The 14280-nt window shown below is 30.0% G+C and overlaps 3 protein-coding genes across 5 annotated transcripts; 1 reads left to right on the top strand and 2 right to left on the bottom strand.

Moving 5' to 3' along the window:
- Positions 1 to 694: 694 nt before the first annotated feature.
- On the bottom strand, positions 695 to 2683 carry LOC143185655 (LITAF domain-containing protein). 2 transcript variants are annotated; one of them, XM_076388846.1, is made up of 4 exons: positions 2555 to 2652; positions 1896 to 2053; positions 1648 to 1804; positions 695 to 1575 (listed from the first exon to the last, which is right to left on the bottom strand). In XM_076388846.1, the coding sequence occupies exons 2-4, from the start codon at positions 2008 to 2010 to the stop codon at positions 1470 to 1472; spliced, it is 378 nt and encodes a 125-aa protein (XP_076244961.1). In that variant the 5' UTR covers positions 2011 to 2053; positions 2555 to 2652; the 3' UTR covers positions 695 to 1469. The 2 variants fall into 2 exon arrangements, with proteins under 2 accessions (XP_076244961.1, XP_076244953.1); XM_076388838.1 differs by having other exon boundaries at positions 703 to 1575; positions 1896 to 2015; positions 2555 to 2683.
- A 425-nt stretch (positions 2684 to 3108) lies between these two features.
- Jarid2 (Jumonji, AT rich interactive domain 2) lies at positions 3109 to 11165 on the top strand. Of its 2 annotated transcripts, none has more exons than XM_076391657.1 (13): positions 3109 to 3353; positions 3451 to 3539; positions 3728 to 3897; positions 3988 to 7435; positions 7516 to 7741; positions 7827 to 7979; positions 8051 to 8249; positions 8325 to 8473; positions 8549 to 8858; positions 8929 to 9335; positions 9416 to 9514; positions 9580 to 9882; positions 9982 to 11165. In XM_076391657.1, the coding sequence occupies exons 2-13, from the start codon at positions 3454 to 3456 to the stop codon at positions 10066 to 10068; spliced, it is 5637 nt and encodes a 1878-aa protein (XP_076247772.1). In that variant the 5' UTR covers positions 3109 to 3353; positions 3451 to 3453; the 3' UTR covers positions 10069 to 11165. The 2 variants fall into 2 exon arrangements, with proteins under 2 accessions (XP_076247772.1, XP_076247769.1); XM_076391654.1 differs by having other exon boundaries at positions 3447 to 3539.
- Positions 11166 to 11418: 253 nt separating this feature from the next.
- On the bottom strand, positions 11419 to 13603 carry LOC143187442 (solute carrier family 35 member C2-like). Its single transcript, XM_076391665.1, has 7 exons — positions 13407 to 13603; positions 12894 to 13121; positions 12581 to 12795; positions 12445 to 12517; positions 12113 to 12365; positions 11867 to 12042; positions 11419 to 11800 (listed from the first exon to the last, which is right to left on the bottom strand). Exons 2-7 carry the CDS (start codon positions 13101 to 13103, stop codon positions 11450 to 11452), a joined length of 1278 nt encoding a protein of 425 aa, XP_076247780.1. The 5' UTR covers positions 13104 to 13121; positions 13407 to 13603; the 3' UTR covers positions 11419 to 11449.
- Positions 13604 to 14280: the final 677 nt, after the last annotated feature.

Below are 14280 nucleotides of genomic sequence, written 5' to 3'. Positions count from 1 at the left end.
ATTCTATAAGCGTTTCGAAGATGACAGAGGTTATAGAAAACGTTAATTTATTTTATAATAGTTATTCTTGTATACTGATTAGTACACAATAATATAAACTACTTTGAAAAAATATATTTTTCAATTGTTTAAAAGTAGATCTTTCAATGACTTTGTTAGAAACACGTGTGTTTTATATTTAAAACATAAAACATAAATCTCTACTCTACTCCCACAACAATTGAAGGATAAGAATTTACTGAAATTGACTTTTTTTTAGAAGAAATAAAGAAAAAATGACTGAAATATTTTGATACATTTTTCATTTTATTTATACAACGAATGAACATCAAAATGTTTATTGCTCCTTGTAATTCATATTGTAACATATTCAATTAACACAATCACTTTCCATTATTCAATATAAAATATACATTACTTTGCTGTTTATGAAATGTTTTATATACATATTTGACTGAAAAAGAAAAGTAACACATTTCATTTGAATTCTTTGTAAAATATAAAAATTTATTTTTCAACATTATTAATTAACATTTCACTTTTAAAGTGCAACTTACAAAATATTGATTCATACTTGAAATTTTATAAAAATGTTTGCAATTCTAAAGAGAAAGTAATTTTTATAAATACATTGCTGCCAAAAAATAGTTTATTTAATGTTACAGTATTAATACTAATTAAATTAAATTTCCTAAAAACAGATATAAATTGTGTAAATCAATTCTTTTATGATTTTAAAAAATATATATTTAATAATACTTTTAAGTAATAATTGTTATTAGATTCTAATTCAAGTTAAATAAAAGGGAATAGTGTATTGAATTTTTTGTGTATTGAGTAAAAATGCAATGTGTTATCTAAAAAATTTAAGAAATTACATATGTACTCCATATATGTACATACATACATATATTACATATGAAAGTGTATATTATGCAACATTTGGTGCAAATAAAACTACAAAGATGGCTAGTTATAGTTATACATTTTACCCCAATTAATTATGCGGAATATTTTTACCGCTATATTCTGTTTTCTCAGTTCACGTAACAAAATTGCCGCTCTGGTTATAGTTTTGTATAACTATAACCAGACAACTCTGTATTAATAAAATTTCCATTTGTACATATGTCTTAACTATTTTATATACTCTGAATGAAAAAGTTCTAAAGTGAGACAGATCAATTTTTAGGAACTTTTTCATTTAACAAATGAACAGATTCACGTGTATCTCAATTAGTGGTTTCTTTTATAGAAGTAATATCGTGTGTAAACTCGCATCGTGCATTCTACTCATCATTATAAACTTTCGTGTCAGATTCAAAACTCCTCCTTGTATGTCAAACAATGAAAATAATTTTTTCATCTATAGGAATTGTAAGTTGTCCATAACATATATCAGAATATAAGGCAATTTCAAAATTATTGTGAAGTGAAATGCAATAAGCATAGACACTTATCCAGTTCTTCTATCTTCTATAACGACCCAGATAAGCTTTGCAGCTAGGGCAACTATGATGAACATCCATACATTCATCGATACAACAGGGAATCAAACAACATCCCAACCAGCATCTGGTGAAAAATATATATACATAAATAAAAGTTAAAAAGTAATCAACAAACTAAGAAGCAGTTTCTACCTACCCCATTAAAGCAATTACAACACCAGATATATAAGCAATCATGCCAGGTTCTGTTTTTGTTGTAGTATCAATTTCTGCATGGCAATGAGGACAAACTGTATGCGTTGATCCTGGTCCCAAAGGGACAATTGTTGTGACAAAAGTTGGTCCATTTGTATCTACCAAAATAGAAAGTTTATTGCTTTAATATGCTCAATTGACTTATATTTTATTTTAAGATAAAAGAATATATAATATGGATAAACCTACATGTTTCTGCAGGTGTAAAAGGACTAGCAGGTGGAACACCACCCATTGTTTGTGAATATCCAGGCGGTGCATATGGCGGTGGCTCATAAGGTGGTGGTGGCCCAATTTTATACATGGTGCCTGTGTATTATTTATATATCAAATGTCTATAATTAAACCTGATTACATAATAATGCATGAAGGAACATCAACAATGAAGATGTCAACTTATGTTTATTAACATTCTGTGACACAGATAAATAAAGTTTAATAATTATACTCTAAAAGTATCTTTAACAACAAACTACACAAATATGATCTGGCATAATGAGCAATAAGTTACATAGCTTTTGCACTTGCATAAATTAGAAGGAATTTTGTAAATATGAATGCAAATTACTAAATGCACGATTAATAATAATAAAATAAGTAATTTCGAAAGATTTTTACGTGTTAACTATATCGCCAAAATATAATTTTGAAAGAAAGTTATAATACAAACTAGACTACGTAATTAAACATTAAGAGTGATAACAATCTCTCTCTAGATGTGTGTGAAATGATTGCGAAATTTAATGTCACAAATGACATCTTTGCCTATTTAAGTAATAGCATATCAACATTCGATGATTTTTCATTAATGTCTACATAGACGTACAGCTTGCCATGAATTCGCCTACCTTAATGGAATAATAACTGATCACCGACCAATTTCTTAGATAATCTATGAGTAATATCTAAATATGAATTCCATGCGTATACTTCTAATAGTTTGAAGTGTAAACGTGTAAACACGAGAGGATAGTAAAATATCCTTGTCGAAGTATATAGATGGCGTGACGTAAGTTTCATGGACATTTCTCTGATGCTAATATCGATTATTTGAAACTTTTTAATGCAATAATTGCTCTCTCAAACCATTCTTGTCCATTTCAAATAATTAGAATTAAATAAATGACCTCTGATTCCAATATATTTCAACGAAATAGGCCTCTAGTAATTTACCCCATAAACATCTCATTGCACATTTTTTTGCGATTGGCCAGCATTGCAGAAATGCGTATGGGGTCCTATGCAACGCGTATGCAATGTGGACAAGACTTGAGAAATCAATATCGTTTTATAGTGCATATCTATGTATATCTAAACCATAGATCAGAGCATGGTATTTAATCTCACTTGACATAATAAACAATCGTTCGTCCAGTGAGAAGGAAGAACAGATGTTCGGCAGTGGTTTATATCGTAGGCTTTCATTTATTTGCTTTTGATTAGAACTACTTTGCGACTTCGAATAATCGTAAAGGAATACGAACGTTTAGATTACGAAAGGGTTTCTTCTCAAATCTTTTTCGTAATATTAAATATTCGTTTATTTATGATGAAGCACAGGTCCTGTTTTCTATAATCCAGTGCCTTTCGGTATTCTTTAGAAATCCTTATTTCTAATTCTTTTGCAAAGATGAAGAGAGTAATAAGGTAAAAATTTTATCTTATCTAATTAAATATTGGTAAACAGATCTACATCGGATTTTTTCTGTTACGAATTAACAGAAGTGTTTCTTAATCAAGTTAGAAAATGGTGCTAAGTCGAAATGATAAAAGGAAAAGAAAGGAAGGAGATTTGGTGGATCTTATGGAACCCCTTTCAGAATCTCCCAAAAGGTAATTAAATTTAATTTAGAATTTATATTATTTAATGTGTAAAAATTGAGAGTATCTCAAACTGGGCACACTAAATTCATTAATTTTTGTTTTAAATTAGTAGAGACCACATTTTTTAAATATTTCGTTTAATTCTAAATAAATTTGATTATTATTATTATTAATACAAGCATATATATTTATTGTAGGACCAAAGTGCATGCACAAAGGAAATTTGCACAAGGTGCAACAAATGTATTTAATCCTTCACATACTCCAATTAAAGATAAAGAAAAAACTAAACCAGCAGTCATAACAGAGTTAATAACACATAAAAGACCCAATACAGAGGATTTCCTGACATTTTTATGTTTCAGAGGTTTTTTCATTTATTAATTTTTCAAACAGAATACTTTTATTTGCGAATGAAAAAATTATACATTAATTATTAATTGAAACTTTTATTTAGGGACATCAATTTTACCTCCAAGCTTAAATTTCTTCAATGTTGGAAATAAGAAGGAGAAGCCAGATTCCAAAACTCGTACATCAACTGATAAAGTTGCATCCTCTAGTAGTACATCTACTGAAAATCAAAAAGGTGATTCTAATCAGAAGACCATTACTAAAATGAAGCCTACTGTTACTGATAAAAAGAAGATGCCAAATTCAATACAAAGGAATATTAGCAAATTTAAAACTACAACATCCACTGTTCAAGCACTAAAGAAGAAATATCAAGAACAACGTCTTGCCAAACAAAGAATTAAAAATAAATTCAAGACATCATGTGTTATGAGGACAAGATCTTGTACAGAACGAACAATTTTAAAGTCTGGAAATAAATTAGCACCAAGGAAATTTCTTCCAAGAATTGAAACCAAGAGGCTTGGTTTACGAAGTAGTGCACTTGCAACAGATAAAACAAAAAAGGGTTCTTCAAAAGCTAAACCTGTACCACCTAAACCAAAGAAAAAAGTTAGTGTGAAACAGAAAAGTGAAACATCAAATTCAGAATCTGCATCTGAAGAGGAAGAAGAAGAAGAAGAGGAAGAGGAACCTTCTGGAAAATCTGTGCCACAAATAAAACGTACAATACAGAAAACTGTTCAGAAGAATATATGTACAAGAAGCAAATCTGAATTAAGGAGAGTCACTCGTTCTCATAGTGGTACAATCTCTCCCAAAAATCTTTCTAGAAGGCCGACTAGGAAAACTAAAGAGGCAGCTGCTGTGTATATGGAAATACTTGGAAGGAAGCTTGTAAGTCCTGACTTAGAAAATGACGACAATATTTCGATGGAAAGCTTCCCGGAATTACCAAACGCGCGTAAAATAGCCCAAACAGAGAATGATATTAAAACCAAAGTAAAACAGTCTACCACAAAAACAATTACCAGAAATAAAGAAGGTAAAATAGTCTCTATTCAGAGTACATCTAACAAACGATTGGACAAAACTAAAACAAATAAAATTACTTTCAAAAGCAAAAGGTTAATAAGAGTTCAAAAATATTGTGAAATAGATAGCGACGAGGAGTCAGTGAGTTCTAATGGAACCAATAATACAAGGCCTGTTACTAGACGAAGTTTAGGAAAATTGAATAAACCTACAAATAGATTTCTTAGATCATCTTCTAAAAATGTAGTCACACGAATGGAAATTCAAAATACTGTAAATATTAAATCAAAATCTCAAATTCAAAATAATGTAAAATTTAACAAAGAAAAATTTGTAATGAAACGCAAACGAGAACAAACTCTGAACAAATCAGTACCAGATAAAAATAGCGATTCAAAACAAAAGGACGTGAAAAATGCTGTAGGTGAAAACACAGATTCTGATGAAGAAACCTTAGGTATGTTGCTTAATAAATTAAAAAGAAAGAAAGATGTTCACGAAGAAACTGAAGAGACTGCCACTGTCGAAAATAGTGACAATCACAGTACTGTAGAAAAAACTGAACGACCTCCAGACGAACATTCTGCGAAAATGGATCTTTCGAAGGTGTCCGATGACGAGGAATCTTTTCGGGGGTTTACAAAGAAAGCGATATCTAAAGTACTAAATTCATGTCAGACGCACGTTAATGCTAATCTTCTTGTTACAGAAAAAACAACAGAAAAATTAGAGATAACTGAGATAGAAAATACGCAAAATTCTGATCCTCCCATTGAACAGGAAAATAAGGATGAATCTTTGCCAGATAAAGTTTCTCAATCTGTAACAAGTGTGCAAAATACAGAATGTATCAAGCCTGAAAAGATTCAGAGTGTAAAATCAGAATTGCCCGATGAAACAGAATCTCAAACAACATTAATAACAACTACTAAAAAGGAATGCCATCATAAAATTGAAATTTCTTCAACAAATGTTATGGATATGCCTTTATCAACACTGCATGTAAGGAAAGAAAAGGTAAACATGTCAACTGAACAAATTGAGAAGTGGTTGAACGAAAGTTCTCTTGCTAAAGAGGAGAGTAAAATAGAAATGGAAAATGTATCTACGTTTAAATATGATATCTGTGAAAAAAAGGCTGATGTCTCGCATTTATCTATCTCAACAAAAATTCAACATTTAGTAAGACCAGTTAATGTAACACTTTCTAAATTAACAGAAAAAATAAGTCTTAAAGATCGTATGGCGATACAAAGTAAATATGTACCCATTGCAGTAGCGGATATACCATCTCCGGATTTAAAACTACAAAATGAATCTATTTTGACTAAAAATAATACAGACATAAAGGAGATTACCAAAGGACGAAATGTAAAACCAAATAAAGATCCGAGTCCTGAAGAAAGTAGTGATACAGCAAAATCTGATCAAAATTCAGTGGATGGATCCACTGAAAAGAAGTTACCAGCAGAAAAAAAGACGATATTTCAACCGAGAAAACCATTTTTACCGAAAGTTAAAGAACGTAAAACAGTAACTCCAAATGCAAATGCATTTTCTCCAGAAAATGAAAGTAGCGTTTATGCATTTGAAAGTGATACAGAAGTCCCTGTCAATACTCCTTTCAGACGAAGAGTTCGTGAAGCTAACAAATCGAATGCGACTGTTACTTTATCTGAAACTGATACGAATAAAAACATAGAAAAAATGACCAAAGATGATTGTGAAATGTTAGAACCTAAAGAAACCCCTAATAATACCACTTCAAAAACTGAAACTAAAGTAGCGGAATCGAAAAATGTTTCGAATTCAATGCTGAATATTAACAAATTCGAATTACCCAAAAACTTTGCAACTTTGGCGAATATACAAGTTTTACCATTAGACAAGTTAACAACAAGTTGGAGTAATGTAAACTGTAGTGCTTCGATAGCTGTACAGGTGAATCTTGATGACAACCCACAGGAACAAGAACAAACGAATGCAGTAGACATAAATCAGCATAAAAGTACAGAAATATCTACCCAAACGGAAAGTAATACCGATAATGACGATGAGAACGATGGTCAACTATTTTACATACCTTTCCAAGCTGTTACAAGGAATGGACCAAACTTAGTTCAGGGGCAACAATTAATTCAAGGTCTAGCTGTTAAATTTGGTACAGAAGGGCCAAATGGACTTAATCAGAAAGTTCTCTTAAGAGCAAAATTAGTTACCAAACCTCCGTCATCAATTGCACGCTGTCCTCCCGTGGGGACAGTACAACCCACAACTCGCACTCCACCAACTTCTACAGCAGACAATCCAGTACCATCTACAAGCACAAGCACAACTTCAGTCATGACTACGTCTAACTCTGAGGTTCCCCCGCGTTCTCCATGTAAAAATGAGAACACAGTACAACCAGTGAGCAAACAAAGTATTGGAACTGTAGGAACAGAGAAAATAACAAAATCTCCGAAAATTTCTAGAGAAAGAAAAACTTCCATTGATTCTAATAAAAATGGCAAAAGGTATGGATGTATCTCCATACTTTAAATTAGAACATTTACCTATGCATTAGTTACATTTTCACATATATTTATAATTTCAGATGTCAAATGAAGTCTAAACAAAAAGCTTCTGAAATTTGTTCTCCAACAAATAATGTTACGTTTCCAAGTGCGAAAGACGAAAATAGTGAGGCACGTCTGGTGGAGGCTCCAACATTTCATCCAAGCGAAAAAGATTTCCAAGATCCTCTGGAATATATAGATAAAATAAGACCAATTGCAGAGAAGTTTGGAATATGTCGAGTTGTACCACCGCCTAATTTTAAAGTAAAATTTATTGAAACTATTTTACTTCAATGAACGTAGTTATATTTAATAAGATTATATAAATACATTTCGTTTCCTTGTTTAGCCGGAATGTAAAGTATCAGATGATATGCGATTTACTGCATATAATCAATATGTGCATCGCATGCTTCATAGATGGGGTCCTAATGTAAAAGAAATGATGGCTATAAAGAAATACTTAGCCACACAAAGTATAACATTAACTCATCCACCTTGGGTAAAATCTCTTGTTTGTAATCGTTTTCTTTCTTTTCTTTACGAGACTAATCACTTACATACTTTTTACAGATTGGTGGTATGGAAGTTGATTTACCTCATTTGTATCAAACAGTTCAGAGTTTAGGTGGATTGAAAGAAGTTATTGAAAAGAAGAAGTGGCAGAAGGTAGCTGATGGTATGAAAATACCAAAATCTGCTCAAGATCGAGTAACGAAATTAGACGACATTTATTGTAAATACTTGTTACCATATGATACGTTATCTCCAGGTATTTGTACATAAATGTAAAGAAGATATACTATTTTTCTGTTCAATTTATTCATTAATAAAATGTTATACTTAGAGGAACGAGGTAAATTGTTTGACGAAGTTGAATCTGAATGGATGAGAAGAGAAAGTAGAGCTCTGCAAAGGCAAAATGCGCCAGTGAACGATAATGAAGAAGATGAAGACGACGACAGCTCCGATGAAATTGAAGAATGTATCGTTAAAGTACGAGTTTCAGATTATAGTTATATACGTATATTTAATTTCTATTCAATTTCTATACGCTACATCATTTTACAGGGTAGAAACATGCCATTAAACGCTTTTTATCGCATTGCACGGAACACACAACGTATGTGGTTCGGTGAAAATCAGCGATCTGGGAATGAAACCGATGGTGCTTCTGCCGATGAAGTTGAACACGCATTTTGGAAACATGTAGCAGAGAAAAAGCGGCACGTATGTGTGCATGCTGCGAGCATTGATTCCAGTGGTCGTGGCTTTGGATTTTCTGTTGCTAAAAATAGTCCATTTGCGCGACATCCGTGGAACCTCAAAGTACTTACTAATAACGCTGGATCAGTATTAAGGGCTTTAGGTCCCATAATGGGTACGAAGAATATTCTTTACATTTTTCTGGTTAAGCGATAAAACATACTTACTCCTAATTTTATTTGTAGGAGTGACAGTACCAACTCTTCATGTAGGCATGTTATTTAGTGCATGTTGTTGGTACCGCGATCCTCATGGTCTCCCATGGATAGAATACTTACACACAGGTGCTAAAAAGATTTGGTATGGTATACCAGACGAGCACAATAATAAGTTTAGAGAAGCCCTTTCGAAAATGGTACCGCGGTACTGTAAAAATAAGACTATATGGCTGCCATCAGATACAGCAATGGTTCCTCCGGAATTGTTAGTTAGTAATGGAGTATCATTATGTCAGACTGTACAAGAACCAGGTCAATTTATAATTGTATTTCCAAAAGCATTTACATCGAGCATATGTACTGGTTATGTAGTATCTGAAAGCGTTTACTTTGCACAACCATCTTGGCTAGAAACTGCCGAACAAGTATTTAAAGTGAGTAAAAAATGTTTCTTTTATGCTATAAAGATTCTGTAATAACTTCAATAAATAATAATCTGAAACAATTATTTTAGGATATACAAGATAGTTGTGAACCATCAATTTTTTCATTCGAAAGGTTGTTATTTAATATTATCAATGACTCTAGATCTCATATAGATGTACTGAAACAGGTAAGCATCGATTTTAATGATATGTTGTGTTTCCGTATTTTGAAGTACAAATAATTGTTTTTTAGATATTACCGAGTGTGATTAAAATTCGTGAAAAGGAAATTACTTACCGAAAACAATTAGAATCAGTGGGTCTCACGAATACAGAAAGATTACCTTTGCCAGATAGTGGGAAACGAAAAAAAGGGAAAAAAGTAAAAGAAGATGATGGCGATTTTGAATGTGAAATCTGTAGAGCTAATCTCTTTGTTTCATTAGTTAATAATTCACAAGACGACAGTGTTTATTGTTTATTACATGCATTACAATTACTTAATAGAAAGAAACAAATTTTAAAACATTGTACTTTGATGTATACATACAACGAGGTAAATATTATTATGAGCACATTATACTTCAAGTTACATAAAACAGAAAACTATTTAACACATGTCTCAAATTTAATACAATTTTTATTTTCCATACAGGATGAGTTAGATGATTTAATTCATAAACTGGAAGACCGAATCGAAGCCAAATCTAAAAAGACTAATCAAATCAAACAAGCTAAGTAACGAGTCTGCAGATATATTTATTAAATTATTAGGTAATAATTATTTATTAATCTATGTCAAGATAATTATCGAAATTTTGTTACATATATATATAATATTTATTCTTCTCATAGTAATATACAATTGTATATAAAAATAAGTTTGCCTCTTTATTTTAATGTAAATCAATTAAGAGCATATTTGAATAATAGAGTGATTTAATACGTCTTTAATTACATTTATAATTTTTCAATACAAATGATCATTATCGTTTATGTTTATTTCTCAATATAATATTTATGTACACATTTTATAGCACTTCATTTTCATATACTATGTTTACAAGTGTAGCATGCGTGTTACTATAAAGTGTTAAAACAAAGGTCATAGAATTCTAGAAATACGATCTTATCAAATATTTCTTAAAGTAAGCGAAATCAATAACATTTGTTAATTAAGCAGTAAATAGTAAAGTAATATCACACATAAGTATATAAAATTTATTATGCATAGTTTGAAATTATAAAAGTACAGAATTATAACATCCTCAATATGAGAACATATGAATTAAATAAATTTTTTGGCAAAGTAACATTAATAATATTATTACATGAATCAGCCCATATACTGTAAAGTTGAACGAGAGTGACATAGTAACGTAACTTCCTGAGAATTTATTAAGCATAAGTATTTTACACAGATATTGAGAAAACAGAAAACTGGAAAAAAATGTTTTACAAATGTAATAAAATCACTATTAATTAGTGTAAAATTTTTTTTACGTACATTTATATTTAATTTTATAGAAGAATAAGATTGAACATTAAATTTATATTCTCACCATAAATTTTAAGTGATAGAATTATAATCAATTACATGAACTTCTGAATCATAATTAGTAACAACAACTTACAGATGCACATTTTACACACTGTATCTATTCAATTTTTCATTATTATGTGCGCTTATTGAAATCTTAGTATTCAAACGTAAAAAATGTTATAAATAAAATAAAAAATACTATTAATTCGGTAAGAAATAATTATGCATTTTTTAGGCCACAGGCTACTAACACAACAGTGACTAAATATAACTGATGAGTACTATTTACAAAAGGAATGTCCTTCTAAATTCTGTTTAACATTAAACAACTGTATGCTTCCGTTTTTACGCATTGTCTATTCACTTATTAGTTCTAATAAGTTTTGAAACAATATTGTTTATTACTGATTGGATTTCGATTCGTAAATATAAATTATATATTAAAAAAGAAAGCCTTTGATATTTATCATTAATTTCATTTGTACAAATATGTACAAAATGCAAGATGGATACGGAATGGTTTTCATGATAAATAAATTCTCTGTCTCATTGCATGCAGATGACGCGAGTCTACATTTTACTATTCTCTACGTTGCACAATGGTAGACAATATCTCACTAGAATTCTCACCATCTTTAACTGCACCATCTTCATCTGAACTAAAGTCTGCATTTAAAAGATTTGTCAAAGATGTTGATTTCTGTGTTAACAAGGGAAAACTTGTATCAATTCCCTCTTCATTTTTTAAGTTATTAATCGGAGATGAATTTAATTGTAGTTCCAGATTTTCAGTTTTTTTATTTCTATTTGATATTATCTTTTGAACTGTATGAACTGTAATCCCGCCAAGGCACATTAACAATCCTATGAAGTTAAGGCCACTCATTTGATCACCTTTCCATTCAACGGCCAAAATTAAAATACATATTTCCTATAAAAATGTGGATTAGTGGAAGACTTCTTTCATAGAATGATATAAACACAATTCATCATTTACCTTAATTATGCCAGTAATTGAAAGAGTAAGACTAGATGTATACGTAACGACTAAAAATTCCATAACTTCCATATGGAAAGCTATGATAGCACTACCAAGCACAGCACTTGTAGTCAATGCAACAGAATGAACATCATTCCAATCAGTGTTTGTAATACTAACATATATGTGATATCCTAAAAAATGATCACCACAAGATCATAAGTGTACAAACATAATGTATTGCATATGTTAGAACAATTTTACCTTCAAACCATGTCATCACTGGAATAATAGGTAATAACATCCATAATTGCATGTAATACATCATATCAATTGGACTTCTCATTCCCACTTTAGATTTTTGCATGATAAGTTGTGTCATAGTCCACCGAATACCACTTGAAAATGATGCTAAGAGGCAAATTACAAATCCAAAAACAACAAACTGTGTTGATTTATAAGTGAACATAAATAAACCTCCTGATATCATCACTACAATGCCTATTAATGACCAGGACTGTAACAAAATTTTTTTAAATAAATTAATACATGTTGTTCAATTATTTAAGAAATATAAAATATGTAACTATTGTTACCTTTCTTTCCAACTTCAAGATCAGGGCAAAACCAAGAATAAAAATGATACTTGTTGATTTTGTCATAGTATACCTAAATAAAAACATAATTTATTGACATGTACCTTATTTGGAATTTAAAGTAATATATACTTACAATGATATTGTAGTTAATGAAAGTGCCCAGTTTGATAAACCAACATCTAGACCACTGGCTATGCCTACTGGCATAACCATCCGTATTATGCTTAGCCAAGGAAGCTTCAGTTGTTGCTGTCGCTTGTAACATGTTCTGATGCACCTTATTATGGCAGATAAGAAGAACTTTATTAATGAATGACATATTACCACAAGCAGAGGAAAGTGAAAACCCTAAAAATAATAATACAAAATTATATGTCAATATATGAAGTTTAAAATGTTATTGACTAATAGTACAGCAATTTATTAAATGAAAATTATTGACTTACGTATGTATTATACAGCCATTGTACATAAAATGTTAAACCTACAGATAAAACAAAGTAAGTAAGAATCAATATGATTGTTTGGAAGACTTTCTTCCAAGGTGATGTTTCTTTCTTAAATGTGCTTGGAAATTCCTGCACAGGTTGAAGAAAATAGTCTGATGTGTCATCTGCATCTTTAGCAATTTGATATTTTATATGCGATCTTGTCATAATTTAATGAAAAACAATCTATAAATAAATTTATATTATGAAGTATTGTACACTTTACACATTGTTTATTAAAAAATAGTAATGAAATTTAAAATTTTTTATAATTCACGAAAAAGAATTTATTCATCGTGACACGTGGATAAAATAACAAGCTGTTGTTAAGTTAAAAAACATATTTCTTTGTTCAATATGCATTCTACTTAATTTTACACGACTAACATTAAAAATATTAATACATAAAATATTATATGTACAATACAATATGATACCATCAATGTATATATATTAATATATCAAACATACCGTTTTATAGTTCTTAAAGTATATAAAACTTGCTAATAAATTATTGCGTTTGATGTTTCACATCTGCTATTGAATCGCATATTCAAAAGTAGAATTGTCCATACAGTAATAAAGACATAATTGTTATAATCATTCTGAAAATTTGTAACATATTGACATTGTAAACACATAGATAAACCTTCAAAGGAAAGATATAATTACAGTATTATTATCACTTACCTCGATGTTGACACATACGGTGGAAGTGAGAAGCCATGTATAAACATAACCTAAACTCTACGTGTGCGGGGGAGATTATCGCAGACAGTCAATTCGATTTTCTTTCATTAATTTTCGTACGAGGTTAAAATCCAACGTTATAAAAAAATTGTTCGTAAATTGAATATAATCTAATGAAAACGTCGTCTGTGGATTTTTAAGGTATATCCATTTAAAAAAAAAATAAATTTGAGAAATAAAGTACAACAAAATGCAATCACTTGATCGCATATGTTTAATATAAAATTGATTTTATTTTGAATAATATTATTTCTATTTTCTATATAATAATGAAAAAATTGTATAAAAGTATTAACTTCTGAAGTTATTGAATAAATAGGAGCGTCACGAAAATTGTTTATTTTTTAGTCTACTTGCAGAAAGTCCTTTGTTATAAAAATGTGAGTTAATAAATATTACGAAATTAATAGTGATTCAAACATTAAATTATCTATATATAAAATATTTGACAGGAAAGAAGAAAACAGATGTCTAATGTTTCACATAATTTTAACTTTTTCAATAATTTGACAAAATACAAATAGAATTAATGATTATGTACCTTTACTCCAAAGCAAAATTTACACTGAGCACAAAAGATCAAATATGAAAGACA

This window comes from Calliopsis andreniformis, chromosome 2, assembly GCF_051401765.1.
Source record: "Calliopsis andreniformis isolate RMS-2024a chromosome 2, iyCalAndr_principal, whole genome shotgun sequence".
Lineage (NCBI taxonomy): Eukaryota > Metazoa > Arthropoda > Insecta > Hymenoptera > Andrenidae > Calliopsis > Calliopsis andreniformis.
Note: the sequence above shows the minus strand (reverse complement) of the source record. Positions and strands in the feature narration are given on the sequence as shown.

Bases quoted from the DNA above. Each gene is read 5' to 3' on its own strand.
- LOC143187442 (XM_076391665.1), bottom strand. From the start codon at position 13,103: ATGACAAGATCGCATATAAAATATCAAATTGCTAAAGATGCAGATGAC. The intron at 12,518-12,580 runs GTAAGTATATAT...GTTTTTATTTAG, and splicing joins TCATTAACTACAATATCATT to GTATACTATGACAAAATCAA. The intron at 11,801-11,866 runs GTAAATGATGAA...ACATTTTTATAG, and splicing joins CAATTACTGGCATAATTAAG to GAAATATGTATTTTAATTTT.
- Jarid2 (XM_076391657.1), top strand. From the start codon at position 3,454: ATGGTGCTAAGTCGAAATGATAAAAGGAAAAGAAAGGAAGGAGATTTG. The intron at 3,540-3,727 runs GTAATTAAATTT...TATTTATTGTAG, and splicing joins CTTTCAGAATCTCCCAAAAG to GACCAAAGTGCATGCACAAA. The intron at 8,474-8,548 runs GTACGAGTTTCA...ATCATTTTACAG, and splicing joins TTGAAGAATGTATCGTTAAA to GGTAGAAACATGCCATTAAA.
- LOC143185655 (XM_076388838.1), bottom strand. From the start codon at position 2,010: ATGTATAAAATTGGGCCACCACCACCTTATGAGCCACCGCCATATGCA. The intron at 1,805-1,895 runs GTAGGTTTATCC...CTATTTTGGTAG, and splicing joins TTTTACACCTGCAGAAACAT to ATACAAATGGACCAACTTTT. The intron at 1,576-1,647 runs GTAGGTAGAAAC...ATTTTTCACCAG, and splicing joins GTTGTAATTGCTTTAATGGG to ATGCTGGTTGGGATGTTGTT.